Below are 24419 nucleotides of genomic sequence, written 5' to 3' on the forward strand. Positions count from 1 at the left end.
CCTGCCTCAGTAACAGGCTCTATCGGTTTTGGCCAAAAGCCCCTGGCTGCAAAGTGCCAAGAGAAGTGATTCTTCCGCTGAAGAACTGAGCGTGCCAAGCTCTGGCCAAGGGCCCTGGCTTCCCACCATGTGCCCACCCTTCACTTCAGCACTTAGTGTATAAAAGTAGTTCTTTAAGAAAGCTGGTGACACAGGCCTGGGAGATCTGGAAGGCCCCATTCGGGAAGTGGTAAGGACTAGGGAATCAGCACCCACACCCACCCATGTTTGCTGTGCCTCCGCCATCACATGGGGAAACAGAGCAGAGGTTCTTAGCATCCAGGCATGCTGGGTTCAGATCCAAGCTCTGCCACTTACATGTTACCATAAGGGAGTCAGGCCCACTGCAGGACTGTTAGGACATGAAAAGAAGGGTTGGGGTACAGAGCGGGGGTGGGGTGCCAAGTGGGGTCCCTGGAGAGGACATGGGCTCTCACTTCCAGGCTCTGAAGCGGAGATGCTGCTGCTGCTGGCACTGCTGTTATGCTGGGGGGTGCTGCCCCAAGCCCAAGGGACAACCCACCATCCTCTCTTCCTGCGGATCAACAAGAGCCAGCTGGAAACAGGTGAATCTCAAGGAATGAGCTTGGAGAAGCATGGCCTCCAGAAAGGCAGAGCAGTGGACAACAGCTCTGGGCTTCTCCTCCTCTGGTGTCCATTTGCCAGCCGCCAAAGCTGCCCTTGCCCCTCCTCTGCTCTTGCTGTGCTTCCCTCTTGCCACAAGCAGTCCTCACCCTGTCATTCAAACCCTCCAGGGTCTTCCTTACCACCTCCCCTGCCCACCACATAGAGGTCATGGCTGCCTCCTTGGCTGGTGTGAGCACATCCCCCTTTCTCTCCTCCTCAATGTAGTATGTGCTAACTGAGCCTGGAAGAAAAATCCTTACCACCTCTCCTCCAGAAGCATCTTCTGATCTCCCTGTATCAGGCAGGTCTCTCCTGGATTCCACAGCCCTCTGATGAAACCTCTTCAGTGGCCTTATCCAGACACAGCACCTGCTAACCTGCCTGTCTGCCTGATGTTCTCCCTGCTCTTCTCCCTGCTGTTCTCCTGCTGTTCTCCCTGCTGTTCTCCCTGCTCTTCTCCTGCTCTTCTCCTGCTCTTCTCCCTGCTGTTCTCCTGCTCTTCTCCCTGCTGTTCTCCTGCTCTTCTCCCTGCTCTTCTGCTCTTCTCCCTGCTATTCTCCTGCTGTTCTCCCTGCTATTCTCCTGCTGTTCTCCCTGCTGTTCTCCCTGCTCTTCTCCCTGCTGTTCTCCCTGCTCTTCTCCCTGCTGTTCTCCTGCTCTTCTCCCTGCTGTTCTCCTGCTCTTCTCCCTGCTCTTCTGCTCTTCTCCCTGCTATTCTCCTGCTGTTCTCCCTGCTATTCTCCTGCCGTTCTCCCTGCTGTTCTCCCTGCTCTTCTACTGCTGTTCTCCCTGCTCTTCTCCCTGCTGTTCTCCTGCTCTTCTCCCTGCTGTTCTCCTGCTCTTCTCCCTGCTATTCTGCTGTTCTCCTGCTGTTCTCCCTGCTGTTTTCCTGTTGTTCTCCCTGCTCTTCTCCCTTCTCTTCTCCCTGCTGTCCTCCCTGCTGTTCTCCCAGATGTTCTCCCTGCTATTCTCCTGCTGTTCTCCCTGCTGTTCTCCCTGCTCTTCTGCTGTTCTCCCTGCTGTTCTCCCTGCTGTTCTCCCTGCTCTTCTGCTGTTCTCCCTGCTCTTCTCCCTGCTCTTCTCCTGCTCTTCTCCCTGCTATTCTCCTGCTGTTCTCCCTGCTGTTCTCAAGGTCCTTCTCATCTGAAGCAGACCCTCCTCACCCCAGTCACCCTCGGTGCCTAAGTGTTTCTCTGTAGCACTTACTTGATGGTCTGAGTTCTAGTTTGTCTTTCTCCCTGACTGCCATGTGTGCCATTGTGGTTCCTCACTCCAGAGCAGCAGGAGCCACACTGCTCCTTAAGCGAGCAGACTTACTTACCAGCTGAGCTAGGTGGCAAGACAAGGCTGCGCCAGGACAATGGCTTAAGCACAGGTGTTTGAAAACAACCTGGGAAATACATTGAGATCTGAGCTCTGGTCTCCTCATAAGACCTTATCTTCTAGCTGGGTTCGGGTGCCATTGAGTGTTTGCTGAACGGCTGAATGAAAGCTGATGAGTTGTTTTGTCCCCAGACATCTCTGATCTATTAGAAGAGCACGAGGTCCTGAAGGGTGTGGTCAGGATGACTTTGACTGGATCCCCAAGTGAGGGTGTGTCTGCCCTGGACCGCCTGCCCTTCGTCAGAAATGAGCTTGTTGGGAAGAAGAGTGGGCTAGACCTGTCACTCGTGGGGGACCTGCTCTCTGGGAAGACTATGCCTGAGCTGAAGAAACTGCTGAAGACAGCTGGGTGAGTGGCCGGTGCAGTACCCTGAGCCCTTCTTCTCCCTCAGGAGGCCATTCCCTATGAAGTGGAGCAGAGGTGGGCAGGCAGCCTGGGGTCCACAGCATCTCCCCAGCCTGAGCACACACAGCAGATGCCTCCGTACTGTGTGGCTACCTTTCCAGACCTCTCCAAATCCCTCTAGGAAGGAAGCAAGGTCTTCCCTTCTGTGGTTCCTCACTCCTATGCTTTACAAACTTGAATAGTGTTTCCAAAATAGTTTCAGTTAACCGCATGCCTTTGAATGACATGAATATATCTCAAGATCCAAGTTTCCCAATTGTGTGGTTTGTCAGGACAACCACACTAAAGTGTCCAGAGCCAGTGGTCTCCCTGTAGAATGGAGGCCAAGACAGGGGTCTGCAGCTGCTTCCTGGAAGCAGGGCTCAGCCCTTGCTCATTCACTAAGACTCTGATGCTGGTACCAGATGCCTGATATTGGCACCTCATGGGTCATCCTTGGGTCCAAAGTCCCTTTCTCTAAGGACACAGCCATGTTGGCTTATATTCTAGCCTGCTCTAGTATGACTTCTAATCTTGAACCTTACTAATCATGCTGGCAGCCAGTGTCTTTTTAAATAAGGTCATGGTCTGCAGTACTAGGGGCCAGGACTTCACCCTGAACTTGGATGCAGGAACACAGTGCAACCCATGAAAATCTGGCCACACCTGTCCTGACCTCCCACAGGACAAATGTTAGTGTCAGGTCTACAGTCCCTTAGCTGATGCCCAGATGCCCCACCTTGCTGTCTGCTCAGCCTTGAAGGCCCTGAGTTGAAGCCTCCTAGTAGAGCAAGAAGCTACCTAGATGAACAGTACTGATTTTGGTTGGAGGCAGGTTTCCCTCAAGGTGACCTGCACAGCCCCAGACTCAGCTGTGAATGCACAAGTCCCTCCCCAACATGAGCAAGGAAAGACCCATAGCCTAAGACTCCAGGCTCCAAAATGGATTTTCTAGTGGAAGTAAAATGGAGAGGTCAGGGAACTATATAGTGTGGGGACACTGCCCAGGGAGGCTTGGGACGCAGCAAATGCCATCCCAGCTATGCCAAGCGTTGGTACTGTCAACAATTCCCCTACTCGACCTGGGTAATTATGCCACGGCTAGAAGCCTATCCCAGGACATGACTTGGGAGGAACAAAGGAAAACACCACATGGACTGATCCTAAAAATATCCTCCAGGCTAGCAAGAGGATCAGCAATCCAGTCCTCAGCTACATAGGAAGTTTAAGACTAGCCCAGACATACAAGACCCTGTTTTGAAACAAACAGGAAAAGAAGCCCCCTCCAGAAGGCTCCATGCTGGCAGCCAGGTTCCTCCCTGTGACAGAACATGTTGCTGCCAGCCTTGGTGGCTCCAGGGGAATCAGTAGCTGGCACTGGTGTACACAGTGTAGACTTGACCCCACTAAGCAGAGGGAGGAGAGGCCCTAGGGCCTTAGAAGGGCCGGGGTGGGGGGTATATCCTTAAGGATGCTTAGCTGAGCCTATGAGTCCTTCCTGGAAGCTAGAGGGGCTGGCTCTTGCTTCTTTGTGTTCTTGCCTGCTGGCTTTTATTTTGAAAAGCTCAGACTCTTATCCATGAGACCTGGGAGTCAACCCCAGGTCCCATGTACATCACCAAAACTTCTCCCACTGAGCTACAGCCTTGGCCCAGGGGCAGGTACTTAGATTCAGCAGGTTTCATGTGTACAAATTTAAGCTACAGTCCCTGGCTTTTTAGAGGCTGACCCAGAGAAGGGTAAGGACTTCCCAAATCCTCAAGTCTTAGAGACTAGAAGCAGAGTCCTGTGGTCTCTGGAAGGCCATTGTGTAAGGACACGCTGCCCAAAAGCTCTCTCTACTCCTCCTGGCATCAACTCCCATTCTAAGTACTCCAGATATACACAGAGCCAGACACATCACCCCCATGCCTCCCATAGGTTGGTCATAGAAGATGCCAAGGGACCAGAAGTCACCCTGCAAATTTTAAGTGACAGCCTGCTGCAGATCACACTGCGCTGCAAACTGTACCTCTCATTCCTGGAGTAAGTACCCATGGCACTTCCTCCCCACACGCGGCCAGGAGGCAAGACTAACAAATGCCATGTGTCACCACAAGGGTCACAAGGACCTTCTACTTGGGCATGTTTCAAGTACTGACTTACAGGAAAACTGAGGCATGGAATGGGGACGAGGCCTGCCCTGGGTCATTCAGTGAGCCTGCAACGAGGACTCTCTCCCATATTACTTGTGCACATGGGCACACTGGCACTGATGGGACAGTCTAGGAAGGGTCTGAGACTCCTGGACTGGGCAGCTAAAGCAAGAGTGTCCATTCCCTGGGCATGAATCTAAAACCAGGTACTAGTCTAGAACAAGGTACTAGTGTAGAACCAGGTTCTAGTTCCCACTGCAGTAGGTCAGAAGTGTATCTTCACAGCTGCAAACTGAGTGGTTGTACATGTGGCCACCTGCAGAGGCAGCGATACAGACACATGCTGGCTAGTGAAGTAAGGAGGGTCACAGCGCCCTTTGGGAATATACCAGTCCCTGCCTTTCTTAGGAGTATGGTTTTTGGTGTAACTTTACCACTTAATGGAGGAGACTATGACTACTCCATCTGGAATGCATTTGATCTCATCTGGTGTCAGAAGCTAAGCTGACCCTTGTCGGTGCTTGGATGAGGTGTTACGCCTAAGGAAGTGCTGTGACAGAGTCAAGGGCCCTGAGAAATGTGTCTTTCAGCCTTGGTTGGGATAGTGTGGCAACAATAAAACTCATGACCCAGTTGGGAGAGCATGTGTTCTGTCTCAAGGTCACACTCAGTGCAGGTGCCTGCTGCCCTTGTGAGAATCGTGGCTTAGTACCGCCCAGACTGCCAGCAGATTCTGTGTTTTAAAGAGCTCTCCTAGTTTCTAATGCAAGCTGTAGCCAGCTCGTGACTTCTGGTCTCAGCCTTAGACTGGCTAGAAGCCTGCCCAGATGTACTGTCCCTACAGGATCCTGTGGCTAGAAGCCATCAAGAACATCCGCATTGGAGTACGGCTAGAACAGATAGGCAACAAGACCCAGGTGGCCTTCGAGGAGTGCCACGCGCCACCTGGAAGCCTGAACATTGAGATCCTGAAGCGGTGAGCATCTCTGAGTTCTTTCTGAGCCTGCCCTGAGCACAGCAGCTGCTGGCTCCTCCTGCACCAGGGCAGCCCTTTCTGCAGTGGTCCTGGCCACTTCTGGGACTTCTCGGAGCCTCGGTTTTAGGGCTTACAGTACTCCTCAGCCCACATGGAACAGTCTGGGGAGGAGAGGTTCTAACCGACTTATGTAGCACAGAGCCTGACACCCAAGGGGATCAATTATTCCATTGCCAGTGGGAGCCACTGCCTGCTTGAAAATCCCAAAGGTTTTTATAAAAGATCAAATGCAAATCAGGACATAATGCAGAAAATCATGGAAAAAAACATATAGATGTGGGGGGGGAGGAAGAAGGAGGAAGAGGAGGAGAGGATGTGGGGATGCTGGGAAAGGAAAAGGTAGCTACTGCAGCCGTCCTGCTGTCCTACCTAGAGCGGTTTTCCCCAGCTGTGCTTGCCCCCACCCTGCCCATGCCTTCAGCATACCCCGTGTACACCTACCTGTCACCCCTACCCTAGATCAGACACCCTGTTGACAAACCAACTGCTGAAACTGGTGACCAACATCCTGGAGGAATCCCTGCCTTTCCTCCTCCAGAAGATAGTGAGTCACCAGAGGAGAGGGGTGTGGCCTCCACCTAGGACCCTCTACCATGGCTCTATTCCAGCGGGAACCCCCTCTTCTCTCCCTCTAGGTGTGCCCTGTGGCCACAAACCTGATCAACTTCCTGCTAGAAGAAATGCTACACATCATCCTTCGTATGTTGCTGCTGGTCAGATGTCCCTTGCCATGTGCCAGGCACTGTCTATAGGAATATGCCCAGAGACAGGATAGCCCTGCTACAGGATACTTTCTAGTGGGGAAAAAGATGGGACAATATAGTCTGTAACTGTCATATGTCACTCCCCCTATCTGATAAGCAGGATCAAGGGAAGGCTTGTAGGCAAGGCCTGTTAGAACAATCCCAACAACCAGCACAAAGCCATCATTCAATAAGTGTTCCTTATTCCAGGAGGCTCGTGCTCAGCCATCAAAACCCCTAAGGCTGAGCAGGGGAGAAGGGATTTCTCCCTGCCTCCCACAGCATCCTTCCCACCTCTACCTCTGCCTGAGCTGGGTTTTATTTCTGTAACACAGCTCCGGTCATCTCCGGTCCCAATGATTTCCAGTACTATCTGACCACCACGGAGTTCGCAGAGGGAGCCATCCTGATGAGAATGGAGGTGAGTGACCCTAGGCTGCCCTGGGCCCCTGGGAACCTGCTGGGTGAGGAGGGGCAAAGAGAAAGGGAGACAGGGCTTCCCAGAATGAAGGGGCGAAGCGGGAAGAGGAAGACAGGCAAGAGAGGATGGAGAAAAGGGAGCCGTCAGTGAATGAGGACAGAGAACGTGGAGCCCAGGGAACGAGCAGGAGAACAGCTGAGTCTGCTCCCAGATGGAGAAACTGAGGACAGAGAATGGCTGAGGACTGCCCAGCTCCTGTCCACTGCTCCTTCGTGTCTCTGTAATGGAAGGCAGGAAGGACGAGAAGGTCCAGGAGGGACAGGGTTCAGAGACCAGAGTGGAGCTCCGTGGAGGCAAGGGAGCCTCGTGTGCTCAGGAACTCAGCTCTAGCCCTTCTCCCGTGGAGGATTTGAATGAATGGCATCACCTCTCGGGGCCTCAGTTTCTTTATGGTCAGAGCATAATGGCTCCCATCTGATGATAAGACTCTGCTGGTTAGGTTCACCACCAGGGGAGCTGTCCCCACTCAAAGTCTTCTCTCATTTCTTTGAAGCTTGTGACTCCCTGTGGCCCACACCAGCGGGCACCAAGGTCAGAGCACATGGCTCCCCCACCTCTCCCAGGATTATCCCAAAACAGCATGGCAGATCTTGCCTTTTGGCTAGAAATCTACAATGACATCTTGGCCTGTCTCTACACCAGCCAGGAGATCTTCGTGAAGCCCTGGGACTCCTCGGTGAGCAGAGGGAGATGGGCACTAGAGAGGAACAAAATGCCCCTGCCCTGTTTCTTACATGGTAAAGGCAAGGCCCCAGTCACAAAAGTCACTTCCCCACTGCAGACTTGAGCAGTCTAACCTTACTAGCTTTTTTTGATCTTTCAGAACCCAGAACAGAAGTCCCTTTATCTGAGAAAAGGAACACCCACACCCTTCTCTCTTTGTAACACGTGCTCATTCTTACACAGCAGATATTTAGAAAAGCCTACAGTGTGCTGGCCCTGTGCACACAGGTCCCTACCATAAGAGATCAAAGTCCCATAGGGGAAAGGAAAATTGAACAAGAAATGTTCTGGTAAATAAAAGGGTTGGGGGGGGGGAAGTTTACAAGAGAGACTGAGATTTCTATTGAGTATAGAGTTTATTAGAATAGTTATTAATACTAAGACAAACAGTGGGCACAAGCGGGCACACACATACACACAGACATACAACCCACACACATACACACACATATGTACACACACAGCACATACACACATGCACACACAGCACACACATATACTGCACACACACACAACTCACACCCAGTGCACACACCCAGCACACACATATGCACACACCCACAACTCACACACATAGTACACACAGCACACACATGCACACACACACATACACACACACACACACACACACACACACACGTCTCAGAGAATAAGCGCCTCCGAAGGAGGATGGGAACAATAAGCAAGGCCACTGTATATACAGCACTGCTCAAAGCCCGCAGCGTCTCCCCACTCCCAGAGTAAAAGCAAGGCTCCTGGACAGTCTGATCCCTGGTCCCTCCCAGCTCTGCCTCCTGCCTCCCTGAGGTCTAAGCATACAGGCTGCACTGATTCCTGGCTCGTGCTTTGCACACACCTCTCCTTCTTCCCAGAACCTTCTCCTCTTCACTGGTAGTCTCAGTATGAATGCCATCTCCTCACACGGCCCCTTCAAGACTGCTGTATCTAGAGATCTAAGAAAATGTGTTCTCTCTGTCCCTCTCCCTCTCCCTCTCCCTCTCCCTCTCCCTCTCCCTCTCCCTCTCCCTCTCCCTCTCCCTCTCCCTCCCTCTCTCTCCCTCCCTTTCTCTCTCTCTTCCTCTCTCTCTCTCTCTTCCCCTCTTTCTCTCTCCCCTCCTAAACACTGACCTCACTCTAACATCATATATAATTACATAGGTATATATAGTTATATATGTGCATATATGTATAATTATATATAAAATTGCATGTGTAAATTATATGTGCAAAGTGCATATGCATATACATGCTGAGCATCCAAAATTCAGATCTGACATCAGAAATGCTCCAAAATCTGAAAAACTTTAAGTATCCACAGGACACCACAAGAGGAACATGCTATACCAAGAAACTTTACATCACATAAAGAAAGTTGTTTAAAATAGTTACACCAATGAGTGCCCAGACTACAGAAGTGACCTGCTCAAGGTCATCCACAGGGGGGACTGACCACAGGCAAGGTCTCCTGTCTCCACTACTCTTCATACACACATGTGTGTGACAGCTCTGAGACGGTTAGAAATGAACCCTATATCTGAAGAAATTCTTATGCTGGTGGGCAGGAACACATCTGCAGGATGTCCTTTATAGCTTCACTTGCTTCAGAGTTAAAAAAAATCAAAGTTAATTCATGACGTATCACCAAGCAACTAGTAAACTTAATCAGACTCCATGCCGTGTGAACTAAGACACATTGCTTTATAAGAATGGTGCTGTTCTATAGGTCCTAGAATTGAGTGTCACTAACAAGGTGCAGGACTGTGTGACCAGCATGTTCCTTTCTGTTCATGCTTGAGTGTGAACAGAAAAAATCTATCAGGATATACTTCAAAATGTCAACAATAGTTACCTCTAAGAATAAGATTCAGAGGGAAAAGGAAAGAGAATCTAGGTGAATTTTACTTCAGACATTTCTATAATCTTCTCTGTGGTGACATGTGAGTCACTGTAGACTGGAGAATGTGCTTACCATTCCCTGAACCTCAGTAGAGCATGGATGGTTGAGTAAAGCTTCAGCAGGAAACTGTTCCTGGAGTATCTGTGGAGCATGGAATGCCTCTATAAGACTCTCTCTGTTTCACTGTGGCTAGAGAACTTTCCATAGTACGAGGCCACAGGCAAAGGCCCAGTGGCTGGAGAGCTTGCCTAGTTTGCCTAGCATACATGAAGCCCTGGCTTCAATCCCAGGCTTCTGCACACCTGTAATCTCAGCACGTGCAGGGAGGGTCAAGACTTCAGCTACATCACGAGTCTGAGGCAAGGTTGATACACAAGACCCTGGCTCAAAAAAAGTATAAAAAATGTTAGTAGAAATTTATAAAAATCATAGAAAGGTAGCCTTTCCAGATAAACAACTCTGAACAGCCACACATGTGACTCATTATGAGCTGAGCTAACTTGTGTACAGGCAGTATGTCCAGTGCAGGCAGGTATCTGCCAGAGCCCTCAGTCTGCTCAGGACACACTTACAGGACGCCAGGGACTCTAAAGGACTCAGTCTTTGCCTTTCTAGGAAACTGGCCTCTGGGAACTGTTGTCCCTGACCACCTCGAAGTCCCTGCCAGAGGTAGGTATGATGCCTACCCCTCCCCCAGCACCCTGTGCTAGGCAGGCTGGACCAGAAGATTCCATGGGCATGTTATATTTTTCTGCTATGGACTCCAAAAGTCACTGCGCCCCTTTACAGAGTCAGGATGTGAAGTGAGAGAATGCAGTAAGATGTTGTAGAACAAGAAGAAAAGCCCAGTCCCCTGCCTCACAAGAGTCCTGTTCCCACCTTTCCAAGCTAAGGCCAAGGAAAGCCATCTTCTAAGTCTCCTTCCAGTTTCTCTGCTTTACCTCACTCAGGCTTATAATCTGACCAGAGGGAGCCTGGACCTGATCATCAGTGCCCCAGACCCCCCCACCGTCCACCTCGATGACTGCAGGACCACTGTCACCCAGCAGGGCTTACTGATGCTACATGGGACCAATGCCTCCTCTAGTGCAGTTGCCTGGGTGAGTGAAACTGCTTGGATTTAGTTCCCAGTCTGCAGCCTGAGGGCAGGAAGATGGGACAGCCATGACCAATCCCACTACCATCTTCTACCAGTGGGTATCTGTGCCCACTGCTAAGACATTAACACTAGTTTCTGTACTCCTAGTCTCCCACTGGGGCTCCCCAAAGACCTCCTAGGCCATAAAGAACTTTTGGCTCCAGAGGGTGTAGCTAGGGCTTCCAAAGTACTCCACAGTCTCTAAAGGATTTGGTTTTTGCCTTGGGCAAAGCTTAGGCTTGGCTAAGTCATGAAGCTGAAAGAAAACTGGAGCCAAGATGCTCCTGGCAGCTCTGGCCACCGGAGAGAGTTCTGGAGCACACAGCTGCTTCCACCGCCCACTGCCAAGTTACAATGGTTTATTTCTGAATGCCCTGGCCTCCAAACTGGAAAGTCCCTGGCTGAGGGGACAGAAGAGTCATTGTGGCATAGATGCACTGGGTGGCATCCTCAGGATGAAATAGGGTCCTCAGGTCTTTGATAGCATCATTGTATGGCCAAGAATTAGCTATTCCTCATGGGGGGGGGGTGCAAAGCCCTGTACCTGTACACATGCTTCTCAGAGGTGTATCAACACTCACACAAAACCAAGGAGAGCCGGCTGTGATAGTCCTCTACTTGAAAAGCTGAGGCAGAGGGATCACTTGAGTTCAAAAGTCTGAGACCAACTTGGGCAGCACAGCAAGAATCCACTTAAAATAATAATAATAATGAGAAAGAAAAGAAAACAAAAGAAAAGAAAAGAAAAGAAAAAAGAAAACAGTCCGGCTTTCTTTGTTACTGCTCAGTAGCACAGCCCTTGCCTAGTGTGAGGCTCTGGGTTCCTCCCAACATGTGCACAGGCAATGAAGCCAGTGGCTGATTCCAGGACCAAGGCTGCCTTTCCATTGAGGCTGCCCCAGGTTCCAGCCTAGCCTCCCCTGCCCCCCAGGAGCAGCCAGCGCCTTCAGTGCCCCTCTCCCAGTGAGGCTTATATACAGTGTGGGGAAGACAGCAACATGGGTACAGGGTAAGGACCATGGGACAGAACAGAAATCTGTGCAGTTGGGACTGGGGGCCAGAGGCCCCCATGGTAGGAACAACTCCAACTCTGCTCTGCTGGCTTTCAATCCCTCACAGCAACTCTTCTGCAGAGGCGAGTTCTCCTTAAGGAATCAGAAACAACAACTCCAACTCACACCACACGGGTAATGGGTTTGAATTGGGAACATGAGACAACTCTCAGTAGAGGTGGGGAGACAAGGAGTGGTGAGGGAGGGCAGCCCCTATCTCGCCTGACAGAGGGCAGGGCTTAGACAGCCACCCAGCCCCAAATCACTCATGACCTACTCTCTTCCCTCTGGCAGTGCTGTGGTCACCTTGGGCTCCTATCCCACCATCATTGAGAAGCAGGTGAGTCCTTTCCTTCAAGACTGTGCCCTACAGGCTCCATAAATGCACATTGTAAATGGTCTCAAGTCACTGGCACAGGACTTAAAGTCAGAGGCATACTCTGTCCCTAATCCCATCTCACCTTGGAGCCCCCAACTCCCACTGGAGTAGGGTGAGGCCTCTGGGCTCTGGCTTGCCTATTTCATGAATATAACAAATACTAAGTGAGTACCCACTATGTACCTAGCCTTGCCTTAGGTACACAGATGGGTCAAGTATCAACACAAAGGTCCCCACCCTTTTGAAATTCAGGTGCTGGCAGACATACACAGGCCCACATAAAACCATATATTTATATGGGCCTATAAACCTCAGCAAAGCAAACTATACAGCACAGAGTCCGATGATAGCACCATGAAGAGAGAAGCAAGTCAGCAAGGCATCAGCAACACTAGAAGGGAGTCTGGGGCCTGGGAAGATGACTCAGCAGTCAGGATCTGGCTCTTCCAAAAGACCAGGTTCAGTTCCCAACACCACATGAAAGTTCACAACTGTCTGTAACTACAGCTTCAGGGGATCCTACACCTTCAGACAGACAGATGCAAGCAAAACACCAATACACAGAAAATAAATATATCATTTTTTTTAAAAAAAGAATCTGAGGGATGCATTTAGGTAAGCATTTTTGGTGGGAGGGTTCCAGACAGGATTTCTCTGTATAGCCCTGGCTGTCCTGGACCTCACCCTGTAGACCAGGCTGGCCTTGAACTCAGAGATCCACCTGCCTCTCTGGACTGAGTGCTAGGATTAAAAGTGCACGCCGCCAGTACCCAGTGGAGATGAGCTGTTAAGCAAAGACTCAAACAGAAGTGGGGAGAAGTAAACCAAAGACCTAGGACTGAGCATGCCCCAAGGGCACAGGAAGGACAGGAGTCTGGAGCAGGGAGCAAGACATCAAGAGAAGGCAGGGCAGGTCACACTGGGGCCATACTGGGATGGCCTTTCCTCAGCATGAGATGGAGGCTTTGTTGAGAATGGGAGCAGAGGAGACGCAGCACTGCGAAGGCCATGGGGCCTGCACCTGCAGCAGGGCACGGTTGGACAGGTGGATGGGGTACCCAGGCGGTGATGGTGACTGCACACACGAGTCAGGAACTGGTCTCATCAGGATGGGGCAACCTTATTAAGGGCTCGTCTTGCTCTCTGGGTGGAACGCAGAGGCGCCGAGAGCTGAGTGACATGGCTGAGCCCACTGGCCGGCCTTCCGTCCCTGAGCGCGAGCCGCTGCTGATGCCACCTGTACCTATTCCCCCAAACATTGAGCTGCTCCTGCTTGGGAAGAAGGCTGCCCACAGTAAGCCCTCTTCCCATACCCACCCATCCTCTCTGTGGGCCTGTGTGTCACAGCCTCTAATCCTAAGGGAGAAAGTCCCAGGGAGGTGGGGCTGAGTGAGGGTATGAACCAAGAAACCAGTAGGGAGAGTTCCCTGGGACTGGAACCCAGGCCTTTCATGAGACCCATTATCCAGCCCTGCCCTACACAATACTATAGTTATTAGCACATCATTTCGCTTGCATAGAATCTGGGTCAAAGACAATAAGACTCTTTCTCTCAGGTCAGGAAGCTCTTCTGTGACTTATCAGATCAGGGTGACTACGCATGACAAATTATACCTTATATAAGCTACCCACCCATACCACAGACAAGTAAACCAGCAAACAGAAAGTATCTGAAGGAGTCTTCGAATGTGTTCTGAGGAGTTGGGACAGTCCCGATCAGGACCCTCTTGCACACCCTGGTTGATGGGAGGCTGGCTGTTTCAATGCATCCCACTGTCAGCAGCTCTCAGTCCTAGAAGGATCGCTCACACGACCCAGAGTTGGTCCCTGTGAACATGCACCCTGGGCTCCCATAGACCCATCTCTTCCATTCCCTAGGGCTGACCTGCAGAGTTGGTGCCTGGCTGGGGGGAGGAGGGGTATCTCCTTTTTGTCCCCCTCAGGGTTGCCATGGCCCTTCACTAATCTGACCCAAAGTTTCCAAAGTCCTTCAAAAGTGGCATCGGATAGATAAGGTGGCACCTGTAACACCAGAGCTAGGGAGGCTAAAGCAGGAAGACAGCAACTTCAAAGCCATCCTAGACTACAAAGGAAGACTTTGGGTATTTTAAGGTGGCATCTGCAGGACATCTCCAGACTCTGAGTGGCATCTGTACAATAGATTCTCCCCATCCATGTGTCAAGCTAGAGTAACTGAACTGCCTATTTCCCATTGCAGGAAGAGCACCTGAAGATCTTGCTCTTGACTGTCCTGAAGAGGTGGTTCCTGCCTCACCACAACCGTGAGTGTCAGTCACTGTACCTCTCAGTGCAGCCACACATCACAGTACATTGCTGAGGGCAGCACCGGGCCTGTTCACGGGGGCTGCACACAGATGCCTGGGTTGAGATTGACTTCCCAGCAAAGCAAGAAGCAACTCATCCCTGAGCCCTTAACACAGTGGCAGAGACTGCTAATGCTGCTGCAAGCTCAGAGCATGGACAGGTGGTTGGAAGAGTGACATCAGGGAGGACATAAAGCCACAGTGAGGGGCCTCTGAGGGGAGGGGCCTCTCAGCTCAGCAACTACAGGGCTGAGTCAATGGTCCCAAGTGGAACGCTAGACGGGCTGAAGCCAACAGGCCAGCTAAAGTATGCTCGCACTGTAATGTGACCAACAGGGTGGGTATTTGCACATGAAAGAGGCTGAAACTGGAGGTCACAACTCATCATCCTCACCTCTAGCTATCAGGAATCAAAATTTTCCCAAACTCCATGACTCTCCCAGGGCTCCTCAGATGCTGAGACAAGGCAATGTAGACCGCTGAGAGGTGAGCTAGGAAGGCAAAGGGGCAGTCCATAGCTCTGGACTTCCTGGCCTGGCCATTCCTTGGGCACAGTGTATCCTCATCACCCATCACCCATCCCCATGGTTTTACTTGATCAGTATTCTACTGCCTGGTGAGCTTCCAGAGACACAGGTCCTCACGTTTCTCATTGTGTTCCTAGCATCCTGTCCAGATTCACACCAGGTTATATAGGATCTCTCTCTCTCTCTCTCTCTCTCTCTCTCTCTCTCTCTCTCTCTCTCTCTCTGTGTGTGTGTGTGTGTGTGTGTGTGTGTGTGTGAGAGAGAGAGAGAGAGAGAGAGAGAGAGAGAGAGAGAGAGAGAGAGAAAGGGAGAGAGAGAGAGGGAGGGAGGGAGGAGGGGGAAGAGAGACAGAAAAATTAACTCATGAGGGATTCCGTAGCTCAGCCTTTTCATCTTTCAGATGGGCTCACTCTATAGATCCAGAGAGGTTAGGTGACTTGTCCAACGTGACCTAGCAAATCTCTGGCCAAGCTGAGTCCAGGACCCCGACTTCCCACATTTTCAGTTGAGGATCTTTGTGCTCTGAGAACGATCACCTTGGGAAGTTGGCAGAGGCTCGAATGCCAGACAGGTTTCCATCCTGAGGTCTGTGGTGGCCAGGGAAGGTTCTGGAAATAAAATGAGCAAGTCTGTTCAAAAGGGGAGCTGGCACAGGGCGGGTGGCAGAAGAAGGCCCAGCAGGACAGCCAGAGAGGTCAGACAGCAAGGGATTGAGAGATAGGACCGACCTACTCTTTCTGTGCCCACCACAGGCTCTCACCCGATGCTTGTGTGGTACACCCCAAAAACACCACAAGGGTCAAGAGCCAACCCAGAAAGCAGGCCAGGCACAGAATTCAGTGTGGTCATGAGAGGTCTAAATGCCAGGCCAGGAGCCTGCTCAGTGCCATGGGCACTGCTCATACTACAACCCCACCTAGAGGAGGAAAGGGGAGGGTGAGAGCCCGTGAGAAAACCCAAGAGGGCTGAATGAAACAACCTGAGGTAAGAAACAGCACTGGGGAGACTTGGGCAAGCACCATGGAAGGGACTAGAATGAGGGGCGCTCAGGCTGAGGGCCCAGCAAGGTCTGGGGACAAATGGAGACCAAACACATGGGCTCTTCTTCCTCTGTACGCCTCCACCACCAGACTTCCAGGTGACCATTGGGCCAAGAGAGGGTGCCGGATGACTCCAAGGCCAGAGCAGCTGGGAGAAACGGGGTGAAAGGAGGCTGCTCAGCACAGGTGGGAGGCCATGCCAGGCCCTCAGTCACTCACACTCAGTCTTTGGAAATCATCCAACCAAATGGTCAGGTCACAGAAGCACTAATTGCAAAATACCAGCTCTATAAATTTACTGATTCAAGGCTTAGTTTTTAGATATTTGGCAAGCAAGCATATCTGTGAATATTTGTCTTCTTTGATATATGGATATTGTCTGACAGCCAAATTTCTAGTGTTTTCAGGTTTCCAGTTGATTCAGACTCCTGTCTCATCTATTTTCAAGATGTTGCATTTCTACTGCCATGGTAGGATTTTTTTAGGGTCAGTGTGAGAATTAGATAGAATGCATTTCCTGAGTAGATTCATAGGAAGCCTTCAACCTTCAACCAACTGACTATTCCTCAAAACACCACGGACAAGGGGGCTTCCTAACAATGCACTCACAGATCTGGAGTATATTTTAGAAGAATATTCCTTTAAAAGACAGGTGTAAGTGAAGGTGTGGGGGAACCACGAGTCAATTAGGGGTGTGCAACCTGTGGTTCATAGGGCACATGTGTCCCAGGATAGCTATGAATATATCCCAGGATAGCTATAAATATGGTAATGTCATATTGAAATGTGAAAAGCTGTACACTCCTAGTGAAGTCTGCTTCCTGGGCTGATTGCCATCAGGGCTGTCTGATTAAGAGGGAGGTACCTAAGTTCCCTGGCCAGGGCCTGGGAACCATAACTACACACAGCCTCCCTCCCGAGCACACCTGCTTGACAGCCTGACCACCAGGCCCTGAGTTCTGCCTTTCTCTTGCAGAGTGGCTCAGTGAGCACAGTCTCCCACTGGCCAACATCAAGGGCATCTCGTTCAGCCATGCTCAAATAGACTTCTCTGAGGTAGGTACAGGGGAGGGGGTCTCCCTATGATGCTCAGCAAATGGGCAGGAAGTTAGAACCTGAGGTCACTTCCAAAACCCTTAGCCTCTCACCTCACAACCATCCTGGATGTGACACTTCAGTTATAGATGAAGCAACTCAGGCCTTGGCATGAGTTCCTCAGGAAGCCAAAACACAGGGATCATCAAGATCATCTCCCCTACATTCACATAGGCATACAAACAAACATAAACAAAGTCAACGTTATTGTTCCCACTTTGATCAAGAGGAGACTCGAGGCTTAGAAAGAGAGAAAAACCAGGCCAGGGTGACAAAGCAGGAATCTTTATCTGACCTCAAAGTTAATGGTCTCAGCAAGGACCACCCAACTCCCTACAACTGAGGTGTCCTGGATATACCCAGGGTATCCACAAATAGTGCCATTGTACCAAGTGCCTGCTCTCTACAAACATCCAGCAGTGGGAAGCAGGGATTGGGTAGGAGGCCAGAGGCAGCCAACCTGAAGGAAAGAAAGCATAAGGAGCCCCTGAGGGGCTACCTGGGATCTGCTCACAGGCCTATCCTGCTTTCTATCCTACTTCATTTCCTCCCAAGTGGAGGAAAGTTCATTTAATTAAAGTTCCAGGTCTGGGGGCTCAGTGTTGCTGCTCTTCTAGAGGACCCATTCCCAGGACCTGTAAGCTCCAGAGGATCTGATCCCCTCTTATCCATGTCCATGCATGGCAAATATTCACATAGGCATACAAACATACACATAGATACAAATAAAATTAAAAAAAATAAAAAGATGAAAAATACTTGAAGGAAGTTGTCAAAGAACAAGTTAGAAGGCAGACAGAAACATAATCTCAAGTTAACAGAATATATCTCCCATAATAAAATATCTCCTAAAGGCTGGATGTGACCACAATAAACTCCAGATTGGGCAGGAGGGACAGGACAGACAGAGAGACAGAGACAGGGATCTTGGAGATGGAGACAGGCATTGGTAGGAAGGGTAGGCCTCAGACAAATTCCTCATGTTCCCATCTCTCCACCTGAAAAGATTTCCAAGGTGGTGGCACATCCCAGCATTCAAGAGGTGGAGGCAGGAGCATCACGGGTTCTAGGCCAACCTGGGCTACACATAACAGGACCCTGCATCAAAAGGAAAGACAGGGCAGAAGAGAGGAGGAAGTGGCAGGGCAACAGGAGGGACTTGAGCTTCAGGACCCCAAGCTTAGGCCACGTGCTCCTGTCCCCATTCCTGACTACAGAAGCCTGCCTTCAAGACCCTGCCATGGGAAGGGCAGCAGCCACTGCCTCATGGTGCCACTCTGTGTCTTCCCCCTTCCCAGCCTGCTGCTCCTCCCTGACATCAGCCTAGGGACCTTAGAGAGACTCTCAGTTGAGTAGGTCTGAAGAAACACATTTGAGTAACTCAGGGTTTGTGACTGTCCTAAAAATAATGCCACCAGTCCTGGGACCATCAGGTCAGGTGCTGACCAGGGTGTGTGGGGTCCATTGACGAATTTGAATGATCAGAGCCAGGATACAACCAGAGCCTTCTAGCCACTGAAGGCTCGGAACCAGACCTGTGAGAAGCAAGGCTCACTTGCCGATTTGCTTCTAGGCTGCCTTGTACCATTGCTCAGGTTGCTAGTTCCACATCTGTGGAGTGCACCACGCAGACTGTAGTTCAGAGGGAAGAACACCGGCTGGAGCTGGACAGGACGCCACGTACACGTCCTTACATGGCTGCCCTGATTTCTCAATCATTCGCTCACTGGCCTTTGTTCACACATTCAACATGTCTCAAGAATAGCTCTGGTGCCTCGCTGTTCTCATAAATGCTCCCAAGACTCCTCTTCCTCTCCACTCCATGCCCTTATCCACTCGGTCCCTGACTCTTCTGTCTTAGAGTCACAGGTGTGGGCCCCTCTGGAGTGTCAGGAACAGACTTAGAAGTGGGGGCACATAAAGAGACTCTGCTCTGTCTATAGGATTACATTCTGCTGACCGTTCCTGAGTAGCTGCTCTGCTGGGGCCCTGGCCCTGCCCACAGCTGCACATGGTCAAGAGCCCGAAGTCCACGATCATCAGTCAGCGCCAGTTGCAGTGGAGGTCGCAGCTGTAATAAAGATGTTTCCTCTGTGAATCTGGGTCTGAGTCTGCTGTGTTTCCTAAGAGCTGGGAGTGTTTAAACCTTGAAGTGTTTAAATGATGTGCATTCTTCCCAGCTCCAGTTCTCCTGTGACTCTTCTGGAAAGTGCGCTGGGTTCTTACTCAGCACCAGGGAAGGAGCAGAAGGAAAGACTGGAGTAGTGGTTCACACTCATCATCCCAGCACTTGGGAGGCTGGGGTAGTGGAACTGTCATGTGTCTGGACCAGCCTAGGCTACAGAGTGTATTCCATGCCAGCCTGGGCTAGAGTGAGCTATCCGTAAAGGGCATGAGGTGAGAGAGAAGAGAAACAGAAAAATAAAAAGGAGAAAGCTCTTTGATCCTCCAAAGGTCAGGCCCTGCAAGAATCTAGGAAGGACACAGGAATCTGTACTCCAGAAAAGTTTGGCCAAGAAGGAAGGTGGAAGTATGCTGAGGGAATGAGGGCAGCTAGGAGGGGACCTCGGAAGCCCAGAGGTGCTTTGAGGTCTTTGAGTGCAAAGGAACAGGGCTAAGGGAGGTAGAGAAACCTCAAGGCAGATGACCCCGGGACAGCCACGCCTCAGAGCTCCTGACCCTGTGCTGTGAACGACAGAATAAGGACCGCTGTGGAGCAGAGTCCCAGAAACATCCTCCACCTGCCTCTCTAGATTATGTGACCTGGGCAGGATACAGTAGAGCTGCTGTCAGAACTACAGATGGCGGCATGGATACCACAGAAAAACTGATACCACACAGGGGCCCCTCGCTCCTGGCACCCAGCACAGCCTGCAGCAGGAAGGCTGCTACATACTGAAAGAAAAATCCCCACCTCCCCTGACAAGCAAGGTCTGGGGAGCGAACTTAGCTTCCCTCGTAGCCCAGATGACCTCTCAAGACTAAATAAAGTTGAGGGTGAAGCATCCTTCCCAGAAAACTCCCAGGAGGAAAACACACCGGTGTTGATGATTTTACAAAGCTGATTGACTAATTGGAATTTTGTAATTGTGGAGAATTAAAATGTTACAGATCCAGAGCCAAAATTATAGTTTGCTTACTAGCTGTTAGCTGAAAGCAATGTATTCCTGGACAGCACAGTTCTCACCTTTGGAGGTCTTTATTGAAAGAGGGGAAGAAGCAAGGAAGAGAAAAGAAAGGGCTATGAGTTGGGGTCCCTGTCTTTTATCCCGGCTGCGACATGGGTAACATAGGTGGCAACATGTGCAGGTGATGCAGGTAATGCTACCTGAGCAGGGTGTGTGGGATAGTTGCCATGGCAACAAATGCAGGAGAGTCCTTGTTGCCTAGGGATGGCCTCCTCACTGGATTCAGAGGCTGGCTGCAAACAGCCTCCAATACTACTAGCTATTTATTACCTACCTCTGTGTCTAACCAAACACCTTTTCAATTATCAGATAAAACCTTTATAATGTATAATAGACCACTAGTTTCCAATCCCAAACTAAGAATATCATTGAATATTCTGAGACCTATAGCAGAGTTTTCTCTCCTTTACTGTAACCCACCTACCTGCCTGCTGTCCCCACTGATGTGTGTGGTAAATGCCTTGGCTCAAAGACTTCTTGTTTTATGATTATAAAAAAAAGTCACATAATCTGGGTGTGGTAGCATACACCTTTAGACCCAGTACTCAGGAAGCAGTGGCAGGTGAATCTCTGTAAGTTCAAGGACAGCCTGAACTATAGAGTGAATTGAATTTCAGGACAGACATCACTACATAGAGAAGCTATGGAGAGAGGGGGAATAATAGAGGGGCTGGAGACATGGCTCAGCTGTTAAGAGCACTTGTTCTTGCAGAGGACTTGGGTTTGGGTCCTAGCACCCACATGGTAGTTCACAACCATCCATAGATAAACATATGGTGTACATATATACATCAGACAAAACACTCATACACATAAAATAATAAATCTAAAAATGTTTAATTATTAATAATAATAAATCTTTTTTAATTTACTCACAGCAACCAATAGATTACTACCTCTCTAACTTTAATCCTACCTACCAGTTGGCACACCTTTAAATTAATGCCAGTAGTCTAAATCAGAGTGTCTGTCTCCTTCCTCTGCTATCTATAGTGCCTTGAAGTTTTACCATGACACTTCTGTTACATCAGTGTAACCAGATACAGAGGACAGACCAGATCACGATGGAGAACGGGTTAATATGCTTCCTTGTAACCACTTCCATCTCCTGAAGCTCTGACTTCCTGGTTAATCAGCCTTGTCTTTCTCAAGCCCTAAGATGAATTCCTAGTCATGTGGAACATGACTTTGTTGCAGTAAATCTCCAACCCCAATAAGCCCATGCAAAGAACGCACAACTCAGTTACCATATTTATAAACTGCACACTTAGATTGGGCAGAGTTACCGCTACACTACTCTATCCCCAGCTATGAGATCTCTTGCAACTTGTGGCTTCTCCGCGCCAGGAGGTCCTGCTTCATCTTCCTTCCACCTCCTCTTCCTCCCATTTCCCCTGTCTCCTCCATCCTCTTGTCTGCCTCATGCCTGGCTAGTAGGAAACTATAAAAGTTGCCATGAAAAGCCATGTCTGTGTTGCTACAGTTGCAGAAGGTGACCTGTGATGCACTGGAGCTCAAGAAGAGGGATGAGTCTGGAAAGTGAAATGTTTGTACTCTAAAGTCAAAATGACCCGGGAATCTGCTCACATGTTGGTCTACAGAAAGGATTCAGGAGACCACCTTTCACCTATTGAGAAAGAGACCCATTAACCAGGGGGTGACTGCCACCTATAAGCAGGCTCAGAATCCAGGGGGCTGGCTGTAAGTTGACCAAAAGACAAATCCAGGACCTAGAAACTCACATGAATGTGATCACTGGGGTGGGGGGCAGGCTCAGCACCCAGAGACGGAAACACACTGCCCCTAGTACAGGCCACCAAACATATAATCAGGGATCAACAACACATTGTTACTCAACAAGACATGGTACTCAAGAAGCAACCTATATGCTGATACACAGAAAGCTGAGTCCATGCTTTTCTTGGTGTGGGCCCAATACCCAGGAGTTGCCCTCACATTGACTAAAGGGCAAACCCAGTTCCAAGGAGATAAATACACACAAATAAGCAAGGGTCCAAGTACACACTTCACCATGCAGGCCTAATACTAAAGGAGATGTCCCCACAATGGCCACAAGAAAGAAGCAATACCTTGTAAGGATGCTGACCACTAACAGGGCCATGGAGGCTGTCATGGGCTTTGATATGCAAGTACGTGTATATGTCAATGGCGACATGTGTCCCTTCTACCAAAGTTAAGGGAAAAGACTCCTTTTGGCAGATGTGAACCTATTTCACAAGTTCTTAAGGAATGCTCCTTTTATCCAACCACCAGAAATCCTCCTAGAGTCCAGTCTGAGCTCATTTTGATATATATGGACTTTCTGTTGGACTGCCTAAGACCTTTCAAGTCCTAGTACCCAAGAATACTCAATATACTGCTCCTGGGACAGAACAAGTACCCAGGTGGATAATTACACACTGACTTCAGGGAAGATACAACAGATATGTGACCAAACCTAGGATGAGCAAAGTTAAGGAGAAGTTCCCAGGTAAGTTTCACATGATACTTCCAGGATATCCACTGTACACAGGAAGCTGCTGAAAACCTACTCCCAGTAGAGTTCCAATATCCATGATGTCACCCCCACAGTTCCACCCCAAAGAAGCTCAATATCCAGGTGCTATACACACACTATCCTTCAGTGCAGGATGAATACCCAGAGATCTTCCCTGAAGTCAGATGTGGTTGGCTTCCATTGACACACTGATGTCTAATACTTCACAATAGCCAAAAAACCACTTACGTACTGAGCTCAGAACAGTATTGATACTCAGAAGGCCACTGCACACTGCAACCCCTCCAGGTCCAATGACCTGGGATCATGTTGCCTCTATAGAGGTTCAGAACCTAGGAGGCTTCTTGTACTACTGACCTGACCGTAGGTATAAAATTAATAGGTATAAAACTCACACTGCCTTTAGAACTGTCCCAGTAGCATGCCTACAGGCTGAAATAGAGGATAGCAAGAAGACTGTCTTCCTAATGAAAATAACTGCCTTCTGCTAAGTCATTACAAAAAACCCATCTTGTATCTTGCATTCTACCAAAAAAAAAAAAAAAAAAAACATAAACTGCATGTTTTATAGCTGAAGGTTTAGCACAGGGGAAGGCCACTTGTCTAGCAAGCAAAAGACCCCAGCACTGAGGTGGAAACAATACACATTTCATCACTACAAACAGAGAAAACCCTGGCAAATAGGGACACACTGAACTGCTATGTAAATAAAATAAAATCTAACAAAAGGGTCAGAAGAAACTTGAGTATACAAATGATAAGGAAAAGAAGGAGAGAAGGAAAAACAAACTACAGAGGGCAGGCTCAGCAGTCAAGAGCACTGACTGCTCTTCCAGCGGACCCAGGGTTGATTCCCAGCATTCTCTTGGTGACTCACAACTATCGTTAACTTCAGTTCTGGGAAATCCAATGCCTTCGTCAGGCCTCCACAGGCACCAAGCACTTACATAGAACACAAACATACATGCAGGCAAACACTGACACACATAAACTGATTTTTTTTTTAAGTTCTTAGGGGAACAAGAAAGAAAATTAGAGTTACTCATCTCTATCAGGCAAGCTCTGATGGCTTGATGTGCACCACCTGGTCTAATCCATGAAAACCCTAAGAGAGGATATCATACACAAGGAAGGGGCAGGAACTAAGGCACAGAACAGCTGGCTAATGACCCAAGGCCACACAGCCTGTAGGCAGCTCAATTATGATCTACTTCCTGGTCCATCTGGCCCTAAAAGCTGGAATCAGTCAAAAATTCTGCATTCTTCTAAGCTATAGGGCTGTCATGTTTTGTAAATCACAAAACACATCAAGAAACTAATTAAGACCAAGGAATCTCAGCCATCATGGACACTGAGTTAGAAGGATGAACACCACCTTGAATGACTTATTCCAACTCTGAACGTTGAAGGAAGGCAAGCAGTGTGTGGTAGGACAGGGATGAAACTCGCTGTGCTGGGGAACAGGAGGCAACAAGACCAGGAGATCACAGTTATCGGCAGCTACAACAGCTACAACAGCTACAACAGCAAGTGTGAAGACAGTATTGTTTAATGACACCCAGCTTTAAAAAAAAAATTATAAGGCTTGAGGAAGCACCAGTAGATGAAAGAAATTGATGCTCTTTCAGAGGGCCAAAGTTCAATTGGCAAGAGCAACCCAGTGGCTCACCATCCAACACTTCAGTTCAAAGAATTGCAACCCACTCTTC

General features: G+C 49.5%; 1 protein-coding gene across 1 annotated transcript; it reads left to right on the top strand.

The window, feature by feature from the left end:
- The first annotated feature begins 496 nt into the window (after nt 1–496).
- On the top strand, nt 497–18977 carry LOC127684662 (uncharacterized). The gene is made up of 15 exons (XM_052181546.1): nt 497–605; nt 2182–2398; nt 4355–4459; nt 5414–5545; nt 6065–6149; nt 6241–6304; nt 6684–6769; nt 7323–7505; nt 10065–10118; nt 10400–10549; nt 11707–11774; nt 11934–11979; nt 14237–14300; nt 16886–16965; nt 18948–18977. Exons 1-15 carry the CDS (start codon nt 497–499, stop codon nt 18975–18977), a joined length of 1473 nt encoding a protein of 490 aa, XP_052037506.1.
- Nucleotides 18978–24419: the final 5442 nt, after the last annotated feature.

This window comes from Apodemus sylvaticus, chromosome 5 (genome assembly GCF_947179515.1).
Source record: "Apodemus sylvaticus chromosome 5, mApoSyl1.1, whole genome shotgun sequence".
Taxonomy (NCBI): Eukaryota; Metazoa; Chordata; class Mammalia; order Rodentia; family Muridae; genus Apodemus; species Apodemus sylvaticus.